Here is a 27849-nt window from a genome sequence, read left to right on the forward strand (position 1 = left end):
CGTATAACTTTTTTATAAATATTTTATTGAAAACATCTCTCAGATATTTAATAAATTGATAAAATATTTTTTATATTTTTTAATTACAATATTTAATAATAAATAACATTAAAAAAGCAACAATAATAATAATAAGAATGTTTCTCCTTTTATAACCAATTAATAATGACTTTGGAAATAATAATGATAACTCTTACAATAACATGATAATAAGAGTTATAGTGTTTTTCATTTTTGTATTCTCTTCTTGTCTTAATTTATACTCTGGTATGATTTTATCTATATTTAAATAAAATATAGAAAAGCTATTTCTAACAAATTAAATGCATAATTTTAACTTTTTCCTTTTAAAAAATTCAATTACTCTCTTTACTATATACTTAATAGTCACATACACTGAAGGTGATTTAATATACAAATATGAGATAATTGAGTTACGATAATATCTATAATAAACTAATATTTTTAACGAAGAAGAAGTTATCGTGTTCTCAATCTCTACCAACACTGATCAGTTTCCCATCTCCGACCACCGTAGCTGGAAACCCTAGACGCCGCCGTTGAGACCACTCGCCCACGTGGAAACAAGCTTCTATCGTACTTGGCACGCTTCTCGGGGTTCAAAAGCGTGCGATACGCATTATGGATCTTCATGAACTTGCCCGCAGAGGATTCCTTTTGCCCCACCGGAGCCACGTCCGGGTGACAGACCCTCACCAGTTGCCGGTACGCCGCTTTGATTTCTCCTTCCGACGCGGCGGGACGGACTCCAAGAACCTCGTAAAGCGTGGTGCAGGAAGCCATGCTTTGAGGGCTCAGAACATCGATGGAGGTGGCGGTGGCGGTTGCGGCGGCAAAGGATACAGTTGAGCGGAATTTGATGTGGCGCTGCCGTGAGGAGACGCTTTGAGGGGAGAAAGTAGCAGTGGGTGTGGAAAAAGGTGCTGTGATCATGTTATGAATTGTGTGATAGGGTTTGTAATTTAAAAGTTGAGGGTTTTGAATTTTGAGGAGGAACTGATTTTTTATATAAACAGAATAAGATGATAATGTGTATTGCCTCAAAGGGCTCACTCACTCCATTTTAAAACCTCTCTTCATTAGCTAAAAAATGGATGAATGGACAAACTTTTAGGACAAATATGCTTTCATGACCCACTTTTTCAAGTATATATCTACTTCACAATTGTTTTTAATAATAAGTTATTATATTTAAATAATAATAATAATAATAAATATAAGTAAACTATTAATATAAAATAATATCTCATGTTCTATATTTATATATTTATATATGAAGAAGATTCTCCTACTAACTATTCTTTTTATGTACGTATTTACTTTTTTTCATTTTATTCTTATATTAATATTTTATTTTATTATATTAAAAATATATAATAAGAGATTTTTTATCATTTTATTGTTATCTTCTATATTTATGTTATTTTTAAAAAAAATACTCTATTTTTTTAATTATATATAATATAACTTTCTTAACAACTTCACATAAGTCTTTCTATAAAAAAAAACTTCTCATTTTTAATTTATCAAAAACTTCTCACTTCTCTCTCTTTTCATTGGGAGTAATCAGTTACAATATTAATGTATCTAAAAATCAGTCTCTTCCCTTAAGTCTTTTACTCTTTTCTCTTGGAGACACACCCATTTTCACTTTTTTTCTTTTCTCTTTTTTTGTAGATACTTACTTACTCTCGTCTTAATTTTTTTTTCTGGTTTTGTTCCAATTGTTCCATCTTCTTTACATGCATTGCGTTTTTGTATATAAAATGTTGTACGTAATTTTATATACAAACGTATGAAGTTTGGTTATTGGTTGAGTTAAGACAAGTGACTTTTCGTTCAACGGACTCTCTTTTCCACTTCCCATCACTCACTCTTTTCTTTCACTCTCAAATGAGTAAACTTTTCAGTTTCTATTTCTTTCATAAAACACTACAATTATAATAAGATATTCACATGACGTTTGTTGCTTATTTCTTCGTTATTTTCTCCCTAAATCCTTTTTATTTATTTATTTTTATCAAAGACTCAAATGTTTTTTTTTCTTACCAAGAGCACTAAAATGATTGTTTTATAAACATTAACCATTCACTACTTTTTTATTGTCTTCAAAAATCATTTTTTAAGCCTTTAAAACTAAAAAAGATAAATGTTTTATTAAGCTTATTTACATGTTTTTGTTTTGTTTTCGGAGTTTTTAAATATGAAGGTGTAGAAGTCATTAAGGATAAAGAAGACCCAAGAGGAGGAAGCTATGGAAGAGTGTTTATTTATTCTCATTTACTATTTAATGTAAAAAAAATAGATGATTACTGAAAGATGAAACAATCCGTATTTGTTTGATGTAACATTATTAATGACACTAAAACTATTAAAATATTATTTTTCATTTGCATATTTAATTGAAATATTTTATTTTAATAAATCTTATTAAATAATATATATATATATACTCTCTTTTATTTAAATTTAATATTAAACATAGTTATATATAAATAATAAAATAGAAAATGCAGGATACACATTGTTTTACTCTATTTCCACTTTTTATAATAAAACTATTGAAAAGAATACATATATTAAATGATCACGACTCAAACTCTTATCATTTTCTAGGGTAGATAAGCATTTAATTTGTTATTTAAAAAAACTTAGGTTTTAAAACCTAACCACGGCCAAACAAATCCTTTCAAAATGATTTCATCGTAATCCTTTTTTTCAGCTAATTTAGGTATAAATCATATTTGGTCTCTTGGCAAGACGTGGCCAGAAACGCACTTATTAAAACACGTTCCAAAATAATTTTCATTATAGCTTTTCCTTTGCATCTAATTTCTGGTATACGTTGTTTCTTTTGCCAAACGCAGCCTGAAAAAATTGTGTACATCTTCTACAAATTTTTGAAGGATATATGCAATACTTGCGTTTAGATTGGAAACAAGATTTGTGGAGGTGAGAAAGAATGAATGTGTAAAGATAAACTTGTTTGTATTGAAAATGTTAAAGTAAATTCGTGAAGATGATTGATTGAAGTTTATGGAGAGACGATGGTTGATTGAGAGAGAATTAAAAAAAAAAAATTAAGTTATAAAGGGCAAGTTTACAAATTTATTTATTTGAATAGTGAATTATGATGTTGTTTTTGTAGATTTTAGTTAATTAAGTTGCTGTAAATTATTATAGAAAATATTGTTGAATGATTATTTTAAAAAAATACAACTTACTTAATGTAATTAGGATTATATATGTAAAAATTATAAATTATTACATCAAAATAAATAGTTTAAATATTTAAAAAATTTAAAAATACAAATTTTAAATATATCATGTCCTATTTAAATAAAAATCTAAATTTTTTAAAATATTAAAATTTTTTAAAAAATATAAATTCTAAATATTTAAAGTCCTATTTAAATTAAAAACTTGAAATGTATAAAGTTTATAAAATATTCAAAATTTTAAATAAATATGAATCCTAAATATTTAAATAAAATTATGAAATATATAAATATATTAAAATATTTAAAGTTTTAAATAAATACAAATATTGAATATTTAATGTCATATTTAAATAAAAATATAAAATTCTTAAAATGTTCAAATTCTTAAATAAATACAAATTCAAAATATTTAATGTTCTATATAAATAAAAATATGAAATATATAAAATATTTAAAATCTTAAATAAACAAATTCTAAATATTTAACATCTTATTTAAATAAAAATATGAAATATATAAATTTTTTAATATATTTAAAGTCAATTATAAACATTTCAATCTTCATAAAAAAAAATAATAATAATTCCAACACAAACAAAAAGAAAAAAAAAACGATTCTTCCTTGTATTCGACCAATTTCGAAGTTGATCATTTTCAAAATAGTAAGATGATTATTGAGTGAAGATAAAAAATTGATTGACCAAATTTTAAAATCAAATAAGTTTTTTCCCTCATTTAAATTTAAAGTTTTATTTTCTTGTTTTAGTTGCATATGTAAATTTTATTACCAACAAACAAATAGTATCATATTAATAATATATATATATATATATATATATATATATCATGTGTCATATGTTGATATAGATATCTTATCAGATAGAAGTTTGTTTGATCTTACTGTCACTTATAATAAAATGTTATTTTATACCACGTACGATCATCGTAATTAACATACTAGTAAACACGTAACAATTAACTAAAGTAAAAAAAATGTAACATTATACAAAATCATCATCATGCATATGAATGATGATGAACTCATGTTTAAATCATGACGAAAGTAAGATAAAGTAAGATGTCATTTTGAAAACTTTAAACTATAATAAATAAGTTGCAACGAGGTTAACACCTAACATATTTTGAATTCACCAAACCTTATCTGACTTATGTTTAGGATGTTAAGGTGACACAAAACATTTGCTATCAAGTTAGGTGTACACTTGCTACCAAGTCAGATGTAAATTAGTGTAAGTCTCCTTCAACTTCTCATCACTTGAAATTCGGTCTACGTGATTAGATCATCAATGAAGTTATGATATCATTGTTAACGTAAGTTTCATGTTTATTATCGTCACCCAAGGCACATCAAGGATCATATAAATCACCCATCCATGGTCAATCCATATATATCCACATGTATAAAAGCATTTAACACAACATAAAATAATCTCTTTCTAACAAATTGTTGCTTCAACGAACTCATTTTACTTAAGCTATTTATTTGTCATAAGAAAGACATCGACCATCTCGCTCAACAGTATGTAATACCTACTATTATATGAATATTTGTTACTTAATTAAAAACTCTGAGTAATTTTTGTGTGTGTGAAGATTTTTTTATGAAGAATATTAATTATAACATAACTTTATATACAAATATGTATATCAATATGTTACATCTTTACAATAATTCAAAGTATATAACAAAAACATATAATAATGTATATCAATATGTTACATCTTTACAATAATTCAAAGTATATAACAAAAACATATAATATAAGTTTTGCACAATAATAAGAGTTCTACACCACAATGGAGGGTTATTTATATATTTTAATGTCTCTCAAGGATATTAAAACTATGTTGTTTATGAGTCATCATTCTACTGAGAGGGTTCTCCTTCTACTCATACAACAAACACAAATGAAATAAAAATAGAGAAATGTAAGGTATTTGTAAGCTTTAAATATCAATCTTAATAAATTTAACATACAATATAGGCAATAAGGGTGTAACGTACTTTGTAAGTACTTCCTTAGACAAAATCATGATCCATGACTTTCATCCCACAATGTACCAAAAGTGTGGCTTCCCAATCAGAGACATTGATGCATTATCATGATTTAAACTTATTACAAGAAAAATTATGACTATTTTTTAATTAAACTGACATACTATTTACTAATTTCAAGGATAACAAAACTTGTGACTATTAAGATACATCAGGTTATTGTTGGAAGATGTAGAAGATATATCTTTGCTTTATTGATATTTTGAATCATGTAGATTAAGATAGGTTATGAGAAAATGAAAGAGATTTATTACACCACCGATACACATTTTGGATATATAATTACTTGTACAATGAACCTTTACTTATGAGGCTTAGATTTGTGTGTAAGTAAAAAGTGTTTAGATGTTAGTCTTTGACGAGACATGCTCGATATAAATTGTCTATAAGGGTTTGTACGTGATATTTACTATCTTAAAAATAAATATATTTGTAGATATAATATGTTTAGAAATAGAATGAAAAAAGTTAGTTTGTACAAATAATTTTTCTTTGAGATATTAATTTAATGAATATTTCTTAAAATTTTCTAGATGATATATATACTTTTCAGATATCCTTTTGTTTTATAAACACTATATTAGGTATTAATGAATATTTACTATGAAAGTTAATATTTATATAATTTAAAATGTTATTATATATTTTTTTTATAAAATTTATTTTAAAATAAGTAGTAAATGAAAAATTTGATTTTTGACCGTGCCAATTTACTTTTTTTTAAAGAGTTGAAATGACCATGCCAATCTACTTTTTGAAAGAGTTGAGAATTATAAATGTGTAAAAGAAAATTAACTTAATATCATAAACTTAATAATAAAATGTTGTTAATAAATATTCCTTCTTTCTTCTTTCTCCCTCTCCATCTCTCCTTTTTTTTTTTTAAATAAAAGCTTCCATGTTAGGTATCACTATGCAACTTAAGATCTCAGCTAGGCTGACACCTAAAGTTACAACAATCATTTACCATTACATGAAAAAAATATTATTGAACAAAAGAAAAATAAAAAAAATACAAAAAATACAAAAATACGGGGGGACTATACCAAAACCCATATGTTAACAAAAACGATACATAGGTAGACTATACCTATTCATAAAGAATTCTAAGAATAGACAAGGTGGAAGCCTATTATACCAAAGAAAAGGCTCTCTATGAAAAAATTCTAAATTAGCCAACTTATCAGCACACGCATTTCCTTCACGAAAAATATGAGTAACCGTAAACCTAATTTTCCCACAGTAAGTAAGACAAGCATTCCATCGATTATGAAGCATCCAAGGAACAGTTGTCCTAGTAGTAAACGCAGCACAAACCAAAGCAGAATCACATTCCAACCAGACATTAGTAAGCCCCATCTTTTGAGCTTCCTCCATAGCATGTATAACCCCATAAAACTCAGCAACCAAAGCAGTATGAACTTCAAGAAATGCAGAAAAAGCTCCAATAAATTCCCCCATACTCCCACGAAAAATACCTCTGCAAGTAGCAAAACCATGATACCCCCTAGCAGCCCCATCAGTGTTAATTTTAACCCAGCCTGGTGAAGGAAACTCCCATCTAACAGGAAGAGGATGTAAAACTTTACCAGTACGAGTGTTAATACCAAAAAACTTGAGCACATTGAAATCGAACATATCATTCTTCATTGAAGCTTTAGACAAATTACCCACTAGACAAGTTAAATCTTTAATAACCAAAATAGCCCTAGAAACCTCAATCTTCTCTCTTAATTTCTCACTCCATACCTCATCTATTTTATAATCTGATCATACCACGCTGTAGCTGAGGAGTTAAGGAACATTTCTACCCGCCCGATCAAATTTTCAAACAGAGTAAGTCCATTGGTCTCTGTTTTTTCTAGGATTTAGTCATCAATCTTGGTGGGGTCAATTGAGAAGTTTAATCCTCTCAACTTATTCTATTATATAATGAATTTTTGTTTTGTTTGGATATTTTGAAATTAAGCCCATAAATCTTGAAGCTTATCCAAATTGTGGGGAATAAAATTCTAGAAGTTGCTTAGAAAGTAAGCAATTGAGGTAAAAGAAACTAAATTTAATTTTTAAAAGAACCCTAAGCTAGAAGATCTGGATGTGGAAGGGACGTGGTCCCAATATTCCATTTCTCTTGCATGGATGTTGTGTGTTTATATATATTCGGTTGTTTGTTTTATATTATTTAAATTTGTGGAAATATTAGGTTTTGATGATTTAGTATTAAAGTGTTATTTTTTTATGTCAAATAGATTTTTGAATATTGTGGATCACTTTTTGCATGATATTGTATGACTGAATGGTATGTAATTGAATTCATACATTTGGGATAATGTATGCACTGATGTTTGTCGTGTATTAAGTATTGATGCCTATGTGGTAACAAAAATCTTAGAGTTTCACTGATGATCTAAGTCACATAGACTAAGATATCAGGTGGTGAGAAGCTGATGGGGGAGTTCATGCACACCATGACATATGAGATACACGACTTGGGTTGTATTGAACTTACCCTGATCCTTTCTGTTGGATTCGATGGTAATATTTGGATCAGGTGTTAGTCTCTAGTAGGACTCACTTAATACGGGTCTTCCGGAAAACGTTGTTTGTTGAATATTCTGAATGTGTAGATCCATGTGAGATCTATGTGATTGTTTTATTGTTGAGATTTGAAGAAAATTGAATAATTTGAGAATTTGATCATGTAATTTGGTTTTCTCTTTGAATTTAAGTGTGTATATTATAAAATTATATTTTCACTAACTTACCTTAAGCGGTTTGAGAGCAGATAACCAACCATACAGGTGCAGGAGAGCCTTAGAGGTTTCAAAGTTTTATTTTGAACTATAAATATGTAAATATTTGTATTTCTATAAATCATAATTAGAAATGTTTTAACAAACTCAAAATTGGTATAAAAACTGATATAATTTTTTATTATAATAGTTATATGTAAATTATGGGGTGTTATAATTAACGTATAAATTTTTAGATTTTTGTAGGTTTTACATAATATTTGTTGTAAAATAATTGATATTATAAGTCCATTTGACGGATATAATATGATAATAATATGATATCCGTGTCAACATGAATATGATAATGTTATCTTATTATTTTATTTTATTGATATAATATATATTTTTATCTCAAGGGAAGGAGTGAGTTAAATTTATCATGACAAGAGAAACTCTGTCTTTTTCTATATATATATTTTTACAAATAAATTTAAATTATAATGATTATTAAATTATAAAAATATTTCTTATTATATATATATTAAATAAAAGTATTCGCGTCATTATATTAATTTTACAAAAATCATAATTTATTTATAATTTTAATAAAATTAACTATATAAATGAATAATTTTTGTATATAATTTTGATAATATTAGTTTACATCATAATTTTTTATTTAACATTTATTTTATATGATTTTTATAATTATTTTGATACATAGATTTAAATTCTATTATTTGTTAAACTATTAAGTATAATAATAATTTAAATATTTTTTAAGCTGGTTATTATAATTTTAAAATCTTATGTAATATTTTACATTATAAAAATAGTTATATAAATAAAATATAAATTTAGTTATTTTTTAAAAATAATTTTCATAATTCATAAAAAATTCAAATTAAAAATTAATTTTTAGAAAATTATATATAACTTGAATAAACATTTTTTAGCTTCTTTTCTTTCAACCCCTCGCTTTATATTATGTCAATTAAACAAAGTATTAGAGCTATTCAATATTACCATATAAAAAAATACTTAAAAAAAGTTTATTAGAGGACTGAAGTGTAATACAAAAGGAATAAAGGACCTTCTTACAATAAAAAATTTGCAACACTGGGAGCAAGCATTAGATCTAGAAGAACTGATCATGCTTCTTCTTCTATTATCATTAGTTAGGGTTTGCAAAATTTCAATTTCCCTTCATTTTGCTACCCTGCACTCGTAGCATCTCGTGATTCCTCCGTTGTTCCGTTTCCGTTACTCATCGAGGTAGAAAGATTTCGTTCTCTGATTGCGAATGCTATCATTGTGGAAAACTAATTGCAGAGTGTGAATTAATTTTTCTGTGCCTGTAACGTATATGTGTTGCTATATGATGTACCTGTGTTCATTAGTTGTGATCCCTGTTCCTTCTAACTTATGATCCTGTGTTGTATCCGAGGCGTGGATTTTTCCTTTTTAACATTGAATTGATTATCCTATATTTTGACTTTGCTAAATTTTTTTGCTGGTGATGTTTGATTTTTTTTGAAGGATTTTGAGCAAAGCTCAGCATGTAAACCCCTGTAAGTGTTAGAGGATAATCTCCGGCTTGTGTTTCTGCAGTGTGAGTAATGCTTTTATGCCACTTGATTTGGTGAATGGAAAAAATGTTGTGTGGGCTTTGAAGTTACAATACCCTTCAATCTGCAATAATCTTTCTTCATCCCTTCATAGAAATTTGTTTTCCTGATAGAGAAGATGCTTCAACATCAAATTGTGCAGTCCCCTGCTAGGCTAGGCCTAGCAAACCCTAACTCTCCTTCAATTCCGAACCCTACCCCTCCGAAGCTCCCTCCAACACAGACCCAGCAACCCCAAGACCGCAACTCTTCAACCCCTTCTTCTGCTCTTCTGTCTCTCCTCCCACCCCTTACTAGAGCCCAAGCACTTCTTCACCAAATGGCGTCCTTAGCCTCCAAGCTCTTTGAAGTTTCCCCTAACAGGTCTCTTTGGGTCACTGCCTTCCGTGGATCTCCAACTTTCCTCTCTTCTCAATCATCTACCCCGCTTGACTCTTCTCCGTCCACTGCAAAAGAAATAATTTCCCTTTTTACTGTTCTCCAAACCCAAATCTTCGAAGCTGTTGCGGAACTCCAAGAGATTCTTGACCTCCAAGATGCCAAGCAGAAGATGGACCGTGAAATTCGTTCCCAAGATTCAATGCTACTTGCATTTGCCAACAAACTCAAAGAGGCTGAGTGCTGCCTAGACATTCTTGTCGATGATTACTCTGATTATCGCCGCTCCAAGCGATCAAAGTCTGGGGATGATGATTCCATGACTTCATCAACTGTCTCTTCTCAGCTGAAGCTGTCAGATATATTATCGTATGCCCACAAGATAAGCTACACCACCTTTGCACCACCGGAATTTGGGGCTGGCCAAGCTCCTCTTCGCGGCGCAATGCCACCTGCACCACAAGAAGAGCAAATGAGAGCTTCACAGTTGTATAATTTTGCTGACCTTGATGTTGGATTGCCCAAAGAAGTCGAAACCAAAGAGAAAATTGTTGAAGCTATTGTTGAGCCTCCATCACAGGTGGATACTAATGCAGTTCCAAATTTGTCTGCATTTCAAGGACTGCTGCCTCCGGTTCCACCTGGTTGGAAGCCCGGAATGCCTGTGCAGTTGCCTATTGATTTGCCACTGCCCCCGCCTGGGTGGAAACCAGGGGATCCTGTGCCATTGCCTCCCATGGACTCGCTTAGATTTGCCGAGCAACAAATGCAACCTCACATTCCTCAGCCCAAACAACCAGAAGTTATTCAAGTGCAGCCAGTTAATTTGGACCTTGGAGGAAGTGATACGAGTGATTATAGTAGTGATGATGTCAGCTCTGATGATGAAGATTAACAAGTTTGTTAAACTGATCAATCTCAAATTGATAATTGTACAGGTGAGGGATTTTGCACTTGGTTTTTATGTCACTCCCAGATGTTTTATATTCTGTTAATTATTTCTCAAGAATTGGGTTTTAATATGATGTTTTCAGCATTGATAGGTTGAGAATAAAAACTTTTCATTACCTTGATGTTCAATTTGGTATTTTGTGTAATGAATATAAATTATTCCTCTGCTGAATGCTTAGTGTTTTTGCTTTAGGCTCTAGTGAGCACAAACAATATCTGTACTTTATAACCACGAATATTATAATAAGAACTGCACCTTTACTAGTGGAGGGTTGTGTTTTCCAAGCTACAAAGGCGTTCAATTTACAGTAACGTAAGCTGCTATATAGTAGTACTATGAAAAAGAATATACATTTTATATCAGCCTAATATGTATATTTTTTTAATAATTTACTTTTTTACATTAACAAATAAATAGCTCTTTAAGACATTTTTGTACCAAATTGTGACAAGGCACCATGTGAACATCTTTTTGTGTCATGAAAATACTTTAAAAAAACTAACTACTTTAATAAATAAAGCAAATCCAATCTCTAGAAGTTGCCGCCTTTTAGCAGCTGATTCCTCGTTAACCATTCCCACTTCATTTATACACTTCATAAAATTATATTGAGTTGTAAATAGTAACCATTTCTCTCTTGTGGATACTTTCATTCGCATAGATACTCATCAGTCATTTCAAACCACCTTTTTCACTCTTCCACCCTCTGACAATGCAGCACTCTAAGAATTTTGCCTACTCACCCATTTTCACACCCTTTAGCATTCACGTTCTCTCATTTAAAGATACTCGCTAACTTTCTCATCACTCAAAATTTTGGTCGTAGGGTTTGATAATTTTGATTTTGGCTTGCTTTGTGGACTATTTTGGTTCTTGTCGATTTTGATTTTGGTGTTCTTCCTTACCGGTTTGGAAGGAGTGATAGATGTTATAAGATACTATGGAATCTGCTTCTACCTTAGTTTATTGTGGATATAATTTTCTAGAGGTTTGTAGTAATCTGTGACTGTTGCAGGCCAATATGCTTCATGCTTAATCATAAGTGAAACGTTCATTTATACGCAAGCTTGCTGTCACACCATTAAGATTTAATGTACTCTAGGATGAGTCTCAGTATCAATGATTTGGATATTGTTTTTCCTTGCACAACAGTCTAATTTGCAGCATTTTTGTTTGAATGATGCTTACAAAGCACTGCTCAATCAGGATATTCTTCATATTATTGTTGAGAAACTGCCATTGAAATTGAAGTTAACCAAGCATTTTTCTTCTTCTTCCTCTAGGGCTAATTGGTGAGTTAACATGCTAGTTGCTTTATTTCACAAGTCTTTTCTGGTCGAGATTTATAGGTTATCAGTCTATGACGTTTATAATGTTTTGGCTCTATCTTTTCGTGGGGAAGCCTGGAATATATTAAAGTTGAAATAATATCCAACTTAACATACTAATTGCTAAGTATTGTATCTTTAGTGATTTGAAGAAATCTTGACAGGAAATCAGCAAAAAGCAACATGGTGTTGATTTTTAATGTCTATTTTTCTGTATTTGTAGTGCACAATGGAAAATATCTGTCATTATTTTTGAGTTAAATAACCTTAAAATTTCCTCTCCTCTTGATGCCTTCTCGGTTGAGAGGCTATTTACAATTTATTTGCAGCATATTGTTTTTCTCTTAACCCTTTTCAATGATAATGTTGATCTTACATCGATTATATATATGGTCAAATTATAGTATATAAGTGTACACCTCACTTTGCAATCCAGTTTTGTAATTGCAATCTAATTTTGTGATATTGAGTTAGACTTAAAATTCACTTTATAAGATGGTATCAAAGCTTGTCCTAATAAGGTTTGTTAAGCTTGTCGTGTCACTCACAAATATCTAGTTTCGAGCTTGAAAAGTCCAATCCTAAGCGTGAGAATGTGTGTTGGAGATCTCATATTGACTAGAGATATGACTAAATTATAATATATAAGAAGAGAAAACAATAGAACTCAAACAGCTCAAAGAATAAGGGGAAGAAACACTGAATCTCTGAAATTACCTCTTTGCTGAAAAGAAAAAACAAGAAAGCCTCTCCTTTCACACTAGATATTTGTCCAGTCAAAATAGTTCATATATGTCCAAAATTCTCAATTCTAAAATATATGGGCCTGTTAAGTATTACATCAACCTTTTAAAAAACTCTCAGACCCGTGTGAAAACAATTACAAGCTTCACCCTTTCCTCGCTAACCCTTTCCTTTTTCTATAATAAACCTGCAGAGGTTTTTCTCCTTTGGGATAACCTGAAATCATTCCCGGGATTCCTATATCTTTCCCAAACAACGAATGAGTATGATACATGGATTAAGATTTAATTAATTAGTGTACTGCACAGTGTAAGACAAAGGAGGAGACATGGCTGTATTCTTGTTTTTGTCAGTGTCTCTTTTTATTTGATACAACAACCTCCATCGCCTTGCTAGAGAGCTTACCATGCTTCATCACTTTTTATGTTAGGATAGATTAGAAGCTAGAGAGCTTACCATGCTTCGTCACTTTTTATGTTAGGATAGATTAGAAGCTAGAGAGCTTACCATGCTTCATCACTTTTTATGTTAGGATAGATTAGAAGCGATAAGTAACTATTTTTTGAAGGCTACTTTTAGTTTAAATATCGTAAATGAAAAAGTGTACATGTTCAGATATCTTGGTACATAGTTGTGTGGTCGTATTTCAGTTATTTCATTCTTTGTTAAGTAATGAGAAAGTATGTGAATCCATGAGGTGTTGCACTGGATTTGGGTGTCTAGTGCTTCATATTTAACTCCGTGTATTTATCCCCTTAATTTGGAATTGGAAATTGGGGAAAGTCACTCCAAGAGAGAAATTTCCAAATGTTAATCAAAATATCAAAACGCCTGTTAACTAGTACATCTAACTAAATCAGGTTCAGATTTCAGATCCTTAATCTACATATTGCTTTTATGTCTGGGACATTAGGCAGGACCAGCACAACTACTAGGTGACAGTGACAGTTTCACGTATCCTAAAAACACGCCCTATTTGTTCTGCAATGAATGTTCTCTCAAGCACTAGCTAGCCAATGCGAACCCAATTTCTTTGTTCCTATGATCCCTGGCCTGTCTAATAACACTAGCTAGCCAACGCAAACCCCAACCCAAACGCTGTTCTAAGATCCCATTCCTTTCATCAAAATCTTGTGTTATATATGTATTATACATATACATCCATAACTATGTAGTATGTTTATTTACTAGTCTCTGCCTACTATGTGTGTGAGGGAGAAAGGTGTCTATCGTGGATGGTAGGTGAGGGCATAGTGGTAATTTGGGAGGGTAAAAGCTGAGAGAATCCAGTTCCGACTGAGATCTAAATGATGATCCTGGTGGGTGGTCCTTCGTTGTGATTGTCTTGTTGGTACGGAAATGGGGACAAGGCTTGTAGGAAAGGGATCTCTTGCAATTTTGTACTACAATGGTATGATCCTTCACAAAAACCAAAACTAACAGTAAATCTAACTGCCCAATTCCTTATGGCAATTTCTACAAGACTATAAACAATTTGTATCAGTTGATTACCTCCCCTGATGGAAGGCACAACTCCATCATCCCCCACTTCTCTCTCTCTCTCTCCCTCATAAAACTACCCCTTTTTTGTTGGGGAAGCCTGATTTCTGGCTGTGGATTCCTCTATATTTATGAAATAAAGCAGGGTTATATGTATAAGGCATAGTGATAAGGCCGCATTGTGGGCACTCGGTTTTCTTTTCCATCTTGATTTTCATGCTGACATTCTTGTATTTGTTTGCTGGTATCTCTTGATTTCCATGCTGACATTCTTGTATTTGTTTTCAGGTAACTTCTTGAAACTATATGGGCAGTTCTTTAGTTTCAATTTTATGTCCTATGCTTCTCTCAAATCTGTTGTTGTTCAAGACAATGATTGATAAAAAAACTTTCTCTCGTGGGTGCACTGGAATGTGCTCTGCAATCTATGTCGAAGAATTGAAAAGGTGGTTGGTGAGAAATTTTAGGAAATTGGCTTCAAATCTATATAAGAGCATGTAAGGAGAATATTTAAAAGTTTTTGGATTATTAGAGTTTCAAAGAAAAATTAAGGATTTTTATGACGTATTTTCTCTAATCAAATCCTTGGAGGTTGGCATTGTAAGATTTGGATTTCAACCTTTATGAATTTTGAAGAGAAAGTTGCACACAAAAAAAAATCTCATTTATGCCTTCTTTATTTATTTTTTACTTAACAGTTTATCAAGAACAATTTAACATTAAAATTTAGGATAAACAGTCAATTTTGTCCCCGTGACGTGCTATCAATTTTTGCCTTTGCAAGTACACAAATTATAACATCGTTCGGGAATGAAAAATGTGTTTCAATTTGATCTTACTCTTGGATATGTTAAAATTAACATTGATGCTATTCATCTACATGACGGTAATGGTGTAAATATGGATTACTTACAATAATTTAATTAACATGAATAAGTAGAAGTTGATTGTGTTTTTAAGACTTGTGATATTACGTTATGATATTTTTAGTTTAGTTTTCTATTTCATTTATTATTAATTTCTAATTAAGTTTTATATAACCTATAAATTATTAGAAGAAAAACATTGTTATTTTTCTTTTTTCTTACATTTCTTATTTTTCATGTTTTTCATCTCCATCTTTTACAAATTGTAATTGTAATTTATCTTCACTTTCATTTTCATTATTTGCTTAACATGAGGTCATCATATAAAATTTAAATATGTAGAGAAAAGTGCAAGTAATAAAATAAGTTTTTAAATTTTGTATACATGTTAGATTTGAGTAAAGGATTTGACTTGAAACTTTATTGAATCTTGTTAGCAATGTCTTGCATTTAACCAAACATACATAACATGATTTAACCAAGCATACATATATCATGCAACTATTATACACAACATGCAACTATGAGATTTGGTATATGCCTTTCAAATCTTAGCTTTATTTGAACAAAATACATGTTACATTAGTTTCATAAGTAGAACAAACAAAATCATGTCCCTCACTTCCACATCTTTATTTTATCAAATGAATCAAAACAATAACAATGAAGAAGATCTTCAAGATCTATCTAGTCCTTAAACTCTCATATTGTCATATTTTTACTTATTTACATTCTTCACATGAATAAAAATCTAATTTAAAGTCTACTTTTAATTTAATATTACATTTAAAAACATTTTGTATTCCATACATTTAATTTTATGTGTTTTTAATTTTTAAATTGAGAAATTTTGCATATATTTTTTGAATGCAGCCAAAATATTTAATTTTACTTCAGAATTTAAAAGAATAATTTATAGTGCCAGTTTAATAATTTTTAGAACTCATTTTCTTTTTCTTACGATCAGGTAATATCTAGACACCTTACACTCTTAGACATTTAAGATTATATTGATAACTTTTCCACAACTCAGGATATTTTACTAGTTTTCTTATGTGGTATTTTAATTGTATAAAAAATGTTGTAAGAAGTTCTTTTGCTTGAAGATTGTCAGGAACACTATCACTAATAAACATACCATTCATAATTTTCTTAAGAGTTTTATTTTTCCTCTTAGTTGCTCCATTAGATTTAGGTGAATATAATGGAGTTACTTAATGAATAATACATTCTTTTACACAATAATCATTAAACAAAATATATTCACAACCTCCATTTGATTTATTCCTTTTAATTTTTTTATTTAATTGATTCTCTACTTTGGTTCCATTTGATTTATTCCTTTTAATTTTTTTATTTAATTGATTCTCTACTTTGGTTTTATAAGTTAAAAACATATCAACTTCATCCTTGTCTTTATTTAAGTACACTTTGGTGTATCCTGAATAATAATTTAAAAATGTTACAAAATAATTTTTACCACCTTTACATATTATATGTTTTAAGTTAGCAAGATCAATTCAAATTAAATTAAGGAGTTCAATTTGACGTTCCACAAAATGATATGTTTACTTTATTTGACATGAATGTTAATTAGTCTTAGTCGTTGCAATTTAATAACATACGAAGAATTTACATGTCCTAATCTAGCATACCACACATAATAAGAATCAACAATATAAGTAGAAGACCCAAATGCATATTCATTAACAACGTCAGTCAGAAATGTTAAGTACAAAAAGACCTTGATCACAATATCTCTTCCGCATAAACGCATAATTCTTTTTCTTAACAATTGTGTAAGACTCAAATGACACTTTGACCTGAATCTTTCCCAATAATGCTCCATGGATTGAATTAACTCTAATAGATGACACATGTAGCACGTCGCTTAAAGTTAGAGTCTTTCTAGATGAAAGCTTCATAAGAACTTTTTCTTTTCCTAGAATCAAAGTTGTCTTGGAGTCAATGAGATATACTTGTTCTTATCCATTTTGCACATTAGTGTAAGACATAAAAGCATTTCTGTTTGCATAGATGTGTCTAGTAGGCCTAAATTCTACTACTCATTTGCTCACATTGGTTACAACGTTCACTTATGAAACAACTTCAATAATTGTAACTTCCCCTCGAGTTGTATTTGCCTTAGGAATATTGTTGTTATTGACTCTATGCCACTGAGGTGCATAATGACCTAACTTTCCACAAACGAAAAAGTTCCATTCTTGAAGGTGGGGTTAAATCCATTGGGATGAGAAAATTTAAACTTTTCTTCTTCTTGTGATCAAGTTTTTCTCTGACTTTTTTTAGCTGGTTTGTCTTTTATCACATTTGTCTTAGCAGATAATATCTTAGCCCTTGAGACAATAAATTCGTTTATGTTGATATCTTTGATGATAATAGAAAAAACAGAACAAGGTCCACATATATCAATATGTAACAATTCAAAAGTTTGAAAAATATGAGAATCACTAAGAGAAAGAGGAAGTCTTTTTCTTTTTTTTTTGGCTAGATGACAAGTATCACATATATAAGAATTTTCAATATAAATGTCAGGGTAATGATTTTTTAGAACCTTTCATCTTCCATCTGAGGGATGTTCCATTATATAATGCCAGAGATTGTTATTTTCACAGTGCAAATCAAAATAGTGGATTGATGATCAAAATTATTAAACACATACAAACCAACAACAATGTCAATTGAACCAATCTTGTCTTTGGTTTTGGAGTCCTATATAAAACACTTAGTAAAAGGAAAAAACCCAGTTCATATTTAAAGAAAATAGTACGATTAGATATAGAAATAAGATTAAAAGAGAAGTCTTGAACATATAGGACATTGGTAAAGAAAAACTTGTGGATAAAACGCACAATTCTAAAGTAGGAACCAGTGATAAAATGTCCTTTAGGAAATTTTATAAGAGTAGGTTTAATATGATTATAGGAAGAAAATTTGGATAGAGAGATAGAAACATGGCCCGTAGCATCAAATCTAAAATCCAAGAATGCTTAATTAAATTAAAACTCTTTTAAGTTTTAGATATTACTTCTAGGTGAGGAATTCTGATTCTGATGATAAGCAAAAATTGAACCAACTTGATTAACTTGAGCATGACCATTTGAATTATTAGCAAATTTGAAAAGATATGAAAGAATTTGATATTATTGTTGTGTGATGCAAATGTCTCCACTGTCATTTTTGACCCGATCTTGATTGAAAAAATTGTCCTCCTGAACAACCATATTATTGACTTGAGAAGATTTTCCATATTGGAACCTATAACCCGGGGGGTAATCGTGTTTCTTATAACCTGTCTCTATAGTGTGACTAGTCTTGTTATAGTGAGTACAACTCTTTTCATTGTTGTTAGTAGATCTAACACACTTTCCATCTTTATTAGGAAAACCATGTTCCTTAAAACAAAAATGTCTCAGTATGACCATTTTTGCCACATAAAGAACAGGTGATGGTGGTTTGCAAGACAGTCTTGCTAAGGATGGGATTCATGTTTTTTCATTGACCACTAAGACATTATTGTTTAACTGACATTCTTGTTGAACAAGAAAGGATATTTTTTTGGCTATGGAGGGAATCTGTTTCATAAAGAGAATAAGAGCCTTAACATTATTATACTGATAATTAAGACCATCGAGAAATTGCATACCTTAGTCCTCTTTCTTTGAGTTATGATAAAGGAAACTTTACAATAACATTTATTTTGACATGTGCAGACATGATCGAACCTAAAGTTTTCTAATTCATCCCAAATGATTCTCAACTTAGTAAAGTATTCGATAATAGAAAAATCACCTTAACTAAGGGAAGATGCTTCCATTTGAAGATCAAAAATCCAGGAAAACACGCTTTTTGGTCTTTCTAGATATCCACCACTTTGTCCATCCATATAATGATTTGTTGCATAGGAATAGAAAGTGAATGTAGTAGCCATGACTACCATATTGTTGCAATGAGTTTAGGCCGAAAAAGTCCTGTTTGTCTTTGCGGGTTGTGAAAGAGTACCATGGTTGAACTCAACCTTGTTCTTTGCGCTAAGAGTCGTGACCATGTACCTACACCAATAATGGTAGTTGGAGGGATCAAGAATGGGGGAGACAAGAGGAGTCGCGAGGTTTTCAGGGTGAAAGTACAGGTAACTTTAAGCAAGATTCTCGTCAGCCATATCAAACGAAATAGGATTGTCTAATCCAATAGTCTATCATTGTTGTCAACCTTGCCTAAAAGAAACTGTACCAAAAACAAAGAAACAAAATCAATAACAAAAAATAAAATCAGAGTGAACACAACCGAGCTTTTCATGAGTAAGAGCTTTGATACCATATAAAAAACATGAAATAATCAAGAAGTATAAGAAGCAGCCCTACAAACATAAGAAAAAATGATCAAGAATGAACCCCTTAACAGAAAAGAAACAATGGAAGAATGAGAAGAAGTTTTGAGAGAGAAAGTCTGATATAGTACAAAAGACACATAAAATATAAGACGCTTGTCACACAAAAGAAATACACCACTATTATCGTCTAAAGGAAGGTACAAACAAATAAAAGAGATGCAAGACATGGACCGAGAAGCAAAGGTCCATAAAACTGAAACAACCCAACTAAAAATAAAAAAAAGCAACATAATATTATGAAAAATTATTCAATTTTTAAAACCTAAATAATATTATAAGAAATTATTCAATTTTGAAAAACCTAAGTTAATACAATAATTCAATTCAACTTTTATAATTATTTGTTTTTAAAATACTAACAATTATGATGTTAATTGTATCAAATGACTTCAACAAAAATTACAGTGTACTTAAGTTGTGTCAGACTACTCTAATGTGATTAGAGTAACCCAATTCAATATAGTAAAATGCTACTAAATTTAAACTTAAGTATAAAAAAATTAATAATTACAACAACATATCAATTAAAAAGTTTACAAATTTTAGAAAAATAATAAGAAATGAATGAAAATATGTAAATTCTAAAAATGAGTTCATAATTTGAATTCAAAAACATACTTTTACTCACAAAACATATTTTGAGGGTGGATTATTGGTGGTTGAACACTTTTTTTAATAGTGAGTACAAGGTTAGTGTATATAATTTTGTATTGTTATGTATACAACAATTGTGACTTTTCAACATTTACTGGAAAAGTAAATAAACTTATCACATATTTTTGCATTATAATGGGTTATAAATTTTTTCATATACTATGTGGAAGGTTTTTTCTCTATTAATATTAACAATAAATCAGAGTTATTTAATATTATTTAAAAAATCATCAATATTACAAAATTATTATTAAGGGACCATTGTGTAATACAAAAGGAATAAAGGACTTTCTAATATTTTTTTTAAAAAAATTTGCAACGACTGGAAAACGAAGCGTTTAGATTTAGAAGAACAGAAGATGCAGCTTCGTCGATCTTGCTTCTTCTATCATCATTCGACATCGCGTTAGGGTTTGCAGATTTTCAATTTCTCTTCGATTCGCTACCTTCCCACCCTCAGCATCTCACAATTCCTCTGTTGTTCCGTTTACAAAACTCATCAAATTGAAAGATACCGGCCCACAAGGTAAAATATTTCGTTCTCTGAGCTTCAATTTGATTATGTTTCTCGTGTTAATACTTGATTCTTGCTTGTCAGTTTTACGAAATTCGAATAAAATAATTTTCATGTATCATTTAAATGTCTGTGTGGAAAACTAATTGGAGTGTGAATTAATTTTGTGTGCTTGTAACCTGCATTGTGCGTAATGATATGTACCTGTATTCAATAATTGTGATCCCTGTTTCTCATAACTTATGATCCTGTGTTGCAGTTGAGGCATGATTTGGTACTCTAATAATTTTAATTTTCAGTGAAATTGAATGTTTTGGTTAATTTGAATTAGAAATTGAAACTTGTTAGATACATTTTTTATACGGGCTTGAGCTCATCCCTATGTAATGCTTTGTGTGTATATATGCTCGTCAGCTATGCATTGAAATACTAGAGGATTATATGACATAAATGTATACCATTTCTCTCTTCAAACTTCAACAGAAGAAAGACGAGCATGTAAGCGAAGGAAAAAATGGAGGCTGAGGCGCAAATCTCTCACAATTCAAGTACTCAATTTCAGCCAGAGCCTGTTGTCTCAGTTCAAAATGGGGATCCTGGTGTTTCCTCATATGTGGCAAATGCTGTTATCCCTCAGCAGCCAGGTCAGTTCTGTGCATCATTCTAGTTTTAATTTACTGAGCAGTTGAGTTTGACACGTGATGCGAAGCTAAAGGGCTAACTGTTTGGTGTCATATATAGCTACAAAAAAACCGACCAGACAGTGGGCTGCGTGGACTCGACAAGAGGAGGAGAGTTTCTTCACTGCATTACGACAAGTTGGGAAGGTACGGTATATTTGGCGTTATTATTTAATAATTAATGCAGTTAGGAAGGTACGGTATCTTTGGCGTTATTGTTTAAATTTTAATATGTTTGTTTCTTATGGTATCATAATGATTGCTGATTTAAATTTTCGTGTGTAGAATTTTGAGAAAATCACTTCCCGTGTACAAAGTAAAAACAAGGATCAGGTAACCGTTACAACTCTATGTGGCTTCTTAACCCTTTGCCTTTTCCCATTCATTATATTTAGTTTATTGTGAATAATATCATGGCTTGTTTTAATTTTTTCACTCTTCTCTTTGTCCGGGGGTTGACTTGCAGGTCAGGCATTATTACTACCGGCTTGTGAGGCGGATGAACAAACTTCTTGGTCCAGGACTATGTTTGGATGCCAAAAACTCTAAAGATACTAATGCTGCAATGCTTCGCTGGTAACAATTTACTTGGACTAGTTGTTTGTTAAATGACTTTATTTTCATATGTGCATGTGTGTGCAAGACTAGAAAATTTGTCCACCAAGAAGTTATTTGTGTTAAAGATATCAAGGGCTTATGATGGTGAATGGGTGAGGAACAGTAATTTTGTTGATTTTGTTGTATAGATATAAGGAAAATAATGGAAAGAACAGGTTGATAATGGGAGGGGAACATGTCCTTGTACAGAAATGTGTCTAGCCTAGACTGTAAGGGTAAACATTTTTGGTACTAAGAAAATACTAAGGGGTGAAATTCTTGACTAACGTGCTTAAAATTACATAACTGCCCTGCTTAAAGACCCTTTTTAATTTGATATTAGACTGGACTGTTTAATGACTTGGTGACTGATTTTTTATTGAGACTGAAATTGTCTGGATCCATTATCTAGTCATTTACCCTCATTCATCACTCTTAAGTGTCTCTGTAATTATAGAAGGTTTAATTGATGAGAGATTATTACATTTCCACGTTCCTTTCATTTTCTTGTGTTCAACTCTTCTCAAATGACTGGAAGGTATATTAGGAATGTAACCACTAGACTGTCTACATCAGAGATCCTATGCTATGGAAATGTGAGAATGTTAAAGAAGTATAACCTTGAAAGATAACTAGTTGGATTTGTGATTTGAGTTTTATTTTATGCACTAAGTGAAATGAGTTTTACAGCTTACCCCATCATCCAATGATGTATTGTCACAAAATTTAATGCTTGTTAGCAACATGAGATGTCAAACCTTATCAAATGTTATTGCAGTCAATAGAAATTTGGAATTGACCATAGAAATAAATGAGACTAAGCTCCATACAAGAGGTATCCCTCTGCCTAAGGATTAAATTGTAGAGGAATGGTGAAAAAAAAGGGGAATCAGGGCTTTCCTCTTTCTCTTTCCTGTTGTTTGCATCCCTTTTTCTTTACTAACCTCCTAACGAATTCTTTTGAATCTCCTTTTTTTTCTCTCTTGAATCTCCTGCCTACATGTAATATCCTGAATAAGAGCAGGGATATACTCTACTATTTTTATGAGAGTTTACAGCATTGAAAGTTTCTCACTTTTACTTGTGACTCAGGTGGTCTTTATTGGAAAAGTATAGCTGCAAAGCCTCAAAGCTTCACCTGAAGCCTCGGAGATTTAAAATATTTTTAGAAGCCTTGGTTAGTGAAAGCTATTTATTTTTTCAGGGAACTTCTTTTTTTTTAATATGTTCTGAAGCTGATCTATGTTTTCTGTTGGAAAGGAGCACCAACTATTGAAGGACCGAAAGAAGAATGTAAGGAAGCGACCCTTGCAGGGGGGGAATTGTCTTCCTCCTCTGCCTAGTACAGTCTCAAATCAAAGTAGAGCATCAGGAAATGAGGCCCGTGCAGTTAAACTTGTTCTTGTTGACAGTCAAAATATTCTTAAATTGGGACCTTCAAAATCATCAATGAAGCGCAATATAAACATGGGTGTTAGCCGTAGTAACACAAAAGGAGATTCAAATGCCATCAAATCAACAAGGCAACGAAAGAAATCTGGTGATTCTTTTCAATTCCCTTCAAGATATCTTTTACCTGTTTTCTTCTTTGAACTAGATTTCCTTCATGACTATTGGATAATTGATATTCAAAGTAAATTTGCATAAATCATATTTTTACTTCCTTTACGATGAAAAAAAATGTTCTCTCTCTCTCTCTCAGGTATGATTTCAACAGCTGCATATAAAAAATGGGAGAAGGCTGCAATTGCTGGTGTTTCTTTAGTTGCAGATGCTGCAGAGCATTTGGAGCGAGCTGCAACTGTTAGAGAGATTGAACAAGATCAGGAGAATCCAGGTAGCTATCACACTTTTGTTTTATCCTATCCTTGCTTCCACAAGGGCTTTCTCAGATCTTCTGTAACTTCACTCTGATTTTTATTCCAGGAGAAAAGTGTTTTGATCCAACCGATTATGTCCTGCCCTCTTTACCCACATGTCCACAAAATCAATTTGTTGATAACAATGTGAATAATATGAAACTTAAGCTCCAGTTATTCCCAATCGACGAACCTACTCGAAGAGCATTGGAAGTGGTGAGAATAAAGAAAATCAATGAACATCTTACTGTAGCAATGTATAAGGGCTTTTGGAAACTATTATATATATGTTTTTCTTTTCCTTTTAGGATAAGCATAATCCACACCTGGAGCTTACACTTAGTACTCGAAAGAAGATATCATCAATTTTGGAACATCTAAACCGTAAATGGGGTCATTCAAGCATAGCAGTTGGAGAATTAATGCTTTTTCCTTATGGTATTCAGAGGGAAAACTTGGTTAATTATCAGAGATGGACCCAGGAATCTATTCTGAGTGCAGCTGATATATATGCTATGATTGGAAGTCCACCCATATTTCGGTTAAGGTACCTCTTTTATCTTGCCCTCTTGGTGTATTGTTATATTTGAAGTAACTAAATAGAGACATGTAAGACAGTTGATTTAATTGTAATGTTCGTAATATAATTGGTTAGATAAAAGAACTTGTGAAAATCCATTTGTTATATAAACAAGAAAAAGTTTTGAGGGATCTTTACATACAATAAATGTTATGAATGGAAAGCCAACTGAGTTGCTAAGATATATAGAATATAATTTGAATATATCCAATTCCTAGCTTTTGATTCGTTGGCTTCAATATATAGATAAAATTGTTTGTAATCAAAATTTTCACGTGCAATACTTGTACTAATGTTAACGTGACTAGTGTTTGTAGAAAAAAAATTCCTTTCCTCTTTTTTCACTTTGAGAAACCCATAGCCTGTACTTTGGTCAACTTATGCAACAAAACACAGACTCTGACAGATATTTCAACACCTGATACCCAAAATGTAGGATACTGGGACATATGCAGACATACACATACATCAATTAGAGAGAGAAAAAATATGACCAACATGGCAAATATTTTGAATTGACTATCAAAATTTAATTTTTCACCTTCCCATGATAATGAAACTGACAAGATGACAAAGAGGCATTATTTAGTGTAGTTTGATTCTCCTTCATCCTATGATAATGAACCTAAAATGATAAGGGACATTATTTTTTTATATATATTTTATTTATATTTATTTCAGTTTTCTAAATGTTTAGAACACCTAGTGAGCAACGCTGGACATAAGTTGTTTTGTGTAATCATGCTGATATTGTACCTGACACTCCTGACACCTTAAGCAGGAGTGTCTGTGTATGTTTTAGTGTGTAGTTACATTGTAATGATCATATTCACTTATCTTTATGAAGGTATGGTTGGTTCTCCAATACTGAACTTGGGTTATTAAATATGCAAGTGACTGTAGCATCCGGCTCCATGCTCACACAATCCAAAAGTAGTGTATATTCTAAGGATCGGATTATGAATTCGGTTTCATTTCCTACACCATCAACTAATAGTCATTCCTTGGAGCTCTCTGAAGATTGCAGAATATCCATGAACAGAAATCATACTCTTATGACCTCTTCACCTGATGTGCCTAACACTAGAGGCAACAATGCTCACCCAAATACAAGCTCTGAGGAATCTCGTCGTCCTACAGCCAACTCATTGTGGCATGAAAAAGATGTTAGGGATGGAGCTGTAACTACGCAGTTAGAAGACTTGGTAATTTTAATAATCTCAATTTGTTTCTTTTATTAGCCCTGTAGTTTCACTTTAGACTTTCAACTTGTGCCATAGGATCTTAATGGGTTGCTTTGTTGTACTTTGTTGCCTCTAATGAAATAAGTTTTCTCATTTATTCTGATTTTGGGCATATATTCCCTCCTGTTTAGATTGGTACATTTCAATTAAGCATTTCCAGGTCAAGTGGTATACATTAACCAGACTATTTTATCTGGTCAGTTAAATTGCTTTATTTGTTTAATCAACTTCCATAACTTCAAGTTCTTTGTATTCAGGATGAGTTAAAATTAAGCAGTGGAACAGGACAGTCCGCTGGAGAATGGGCTGACAGCCTTACCAACATTAGTGTGGGGGATCTACTTTCAGGAGTGTCCCAGGATCTCGAAGATGACTGCATCAATCCTCCTATTGCTGAGAATTGTCATGATATTCAGCAAATTCCTTTTAGTAGTGATTCTTTTGATGCTGCTATTGCTGCTCACATATCCAGACACCAAGACAAGATGGGACAATCATCGCTGGCAGCCCATATGTCTTCCATCTGGGATGCTGAAGAAACTTGTGATGCCTTTTTATTTCGAAAAGATCCTATTCTTCATGTAGATCGTCCTTGTTTGTCTCCAGTTGCTTCTTTAGAGTCTGAGAACAAGGTTCCTGAAAGAAGCTTTGAGAAATTGGACGAGGTAGAGCATCTTAATTATTATTAGTAGATATTGCTTGCGAAGTGAAATTTTAACTTTCATGGTATTTATTGCAGTTCTCACCCGAAAGAGAGAGGCTTGTGGAAGATTTTGTTCAATCAGACCCTTTGCCTATGGACAACAGTTCCGAGTCTGACGCAGATATCCAGGATCATTTAGGAAAGGATTTTACTGCGCTAACAGATATATATTGGGTATTTTTCTTCTATACTTCAGTTTTAATGTCAAAGTCACGGCTTCTTTGTAGCTGTTTAGATTCACTTACATCAAGACAGTTCGTTGGAAGCTTATGTTAGGGAGTTACTACCAACATATTTACATCCTGCTACTCTGAACTATCAAACAAAATAATTAATCTGATCTTCAAAAACTCTTTGAACAGTTAATATACAGTGCGTCTGACTTTATTTCTCACTATGATTTTTTATTCTATCATGTGGCAGCCTGATTCCTTGGGACCTTTGGATTTGGATATACCATCATCAACTAAGTACCATACCGAAGATCTAATTTTTAGTGATAGTCTTAGTGGATTGAATCGCTTGATAGCAAGCAGCTTGGATGCATTTCAGAACTGCTCCTTTTTTGGGTTTGACAAGAAGGAAGCACCATCAACAGTTGAGGCTCGAGAATCTGCCACTCTTTCAGATTTTAAAATTGAAAGTGGTATCTGAGACTCATCATCACCGGATCTTGGTAATGTTTTCCAATTGTGGCATGATCTGGGTTGAAGTTTCTTAAGAATTAACAATTTTCTTTTATCTTACTGGAGGGTGCAAGCTAAAGAATTGTACTGAGTCACTTCAACTCTTCCTGTATATGTTTCTCTAATCTGTCTCTCTTTCCTTTTGTACAAAGAAAAAAAAGATCAGGGAACTGTAGAAATTCTTCTCTTTTAGTTGAACATACATTTTTTATTCTCTGCTTCTGGACGTTGTATTTTAAGAAGACCGCGTTTTGCAACTCCGTGGCATGGACTTGTTTTTTAAGCTAATGGACTTTTTCTTCTATTATGCAAGTTAATGGACAAAAAACTCAGTTTCTTTTATTATCTGATTTATCTTATTGTTTCTTTTGATAATGCGTGGAAGATAACTTGCCTTAGATACATAACCAATGCATTTGGCGGTTTTAAAATAGTATAAAAACATGCAATTCACTTTTCGAACAAATT

At 31.4% G+C, this 27849-nt stretch overlaps 2 protein-coding genes across 5 annotated transcripts; both read left to right on the forward strand.

The window, feature by feature from the left end:
• The first annotated feature begins 9112 nt into the window (after positions 1-9112).
• LOC137808456 (mediator of RNA polymerase II transcription subunit 4) lies at positions 9113-15188 on the forward strand. 3 transcript variants are annotated; one of them, XR_011080708.1, is made up of 4 exons: positions 9168-9329; positions 9594-10998; positions 12205-12304; positions 14873-15188. XR_011080708.1 is itself a non-coding variant. In XM_068609577.1 (3 exons), the coding sequence occupies exon 2, from the start codon at positions 9801-9803 to the stop codon at positions 10953-10955; it is 1155 nt and encodes a 384-aa protein (XP_068465678.1). In that variant the 5' UTR covers positions 9113-9329; positions 9594-9800; the 3' UTR covers positions 10956-10998; positions 14873-15188. The 3 variants fall into 3 exon arrangements, 1 of the variants encoding a protein (XP_068465678.1); XR_011080709.1 differs by having other exon boundaries at positions 12219-12304; XM_068609577.1 differs by lacking the exon at positions 12205-12304 and having other exon boundaries at positions 9113-9329.
• Positions 15189-20794: 5606 nt separating this feature from the next.
• LOC137808457 (TSL-kinase interacting protein 1) lies at positions 20795-27726 on the forward strand. 2 transcript variants are annotated; one of them, XM_068609578.1, is made up of 14 exons: positions 20795-21044; positions 21516-21676; positions 21774-21859; positions 21998-22045; positions 22179-22288; positions 23402-23486; positions 23570-23849; positions 24012-24146; positions 24236-24384; positions 24477-24715; positions 25596-25953; positions 26250-26657; positions 26732-26869; positions 27119-27726. In XM_068609578.1, exons 2-14 carry the CDS (start codon positions 21547-21549, stop codon positions 27347-27349), a joined length of 2397 nt encoding a protein of 798 aa, XP_068465679.1. In that variant the 5' UTR covers positions 20795-21044; positions 21516-21546; the 3' UTR covers positions 27350-27726. The 2 variants fall into 2 exon arrangements, with proteins under 2 accessions (XP_068465679.1, XP_068465680.1); XM_068609579.1 differs by having other exon boundaries at positions 20816-21044; positions 21447-21676.
• Positions 27727-27849: the final 123 nt, after the last annotated feature.

The sequence above is a fragment of the Phaseolus vulgaris genome, chromosome 3 (genome assembly GCF_000499845.2).
Source record: "Phaseolus vulgaris cultivar G19833 chromosome 3, P. vulgaris v2.0, whole genome shotgun sequence".
Taxonomy (NCBI): domain Eukaryota; kingdom Viridiplantae; phylum Streptophyta; class Magnoliopsida; order Fabales; family Fabaceae; genus Phaseolus; species Phaseolus vulgaris.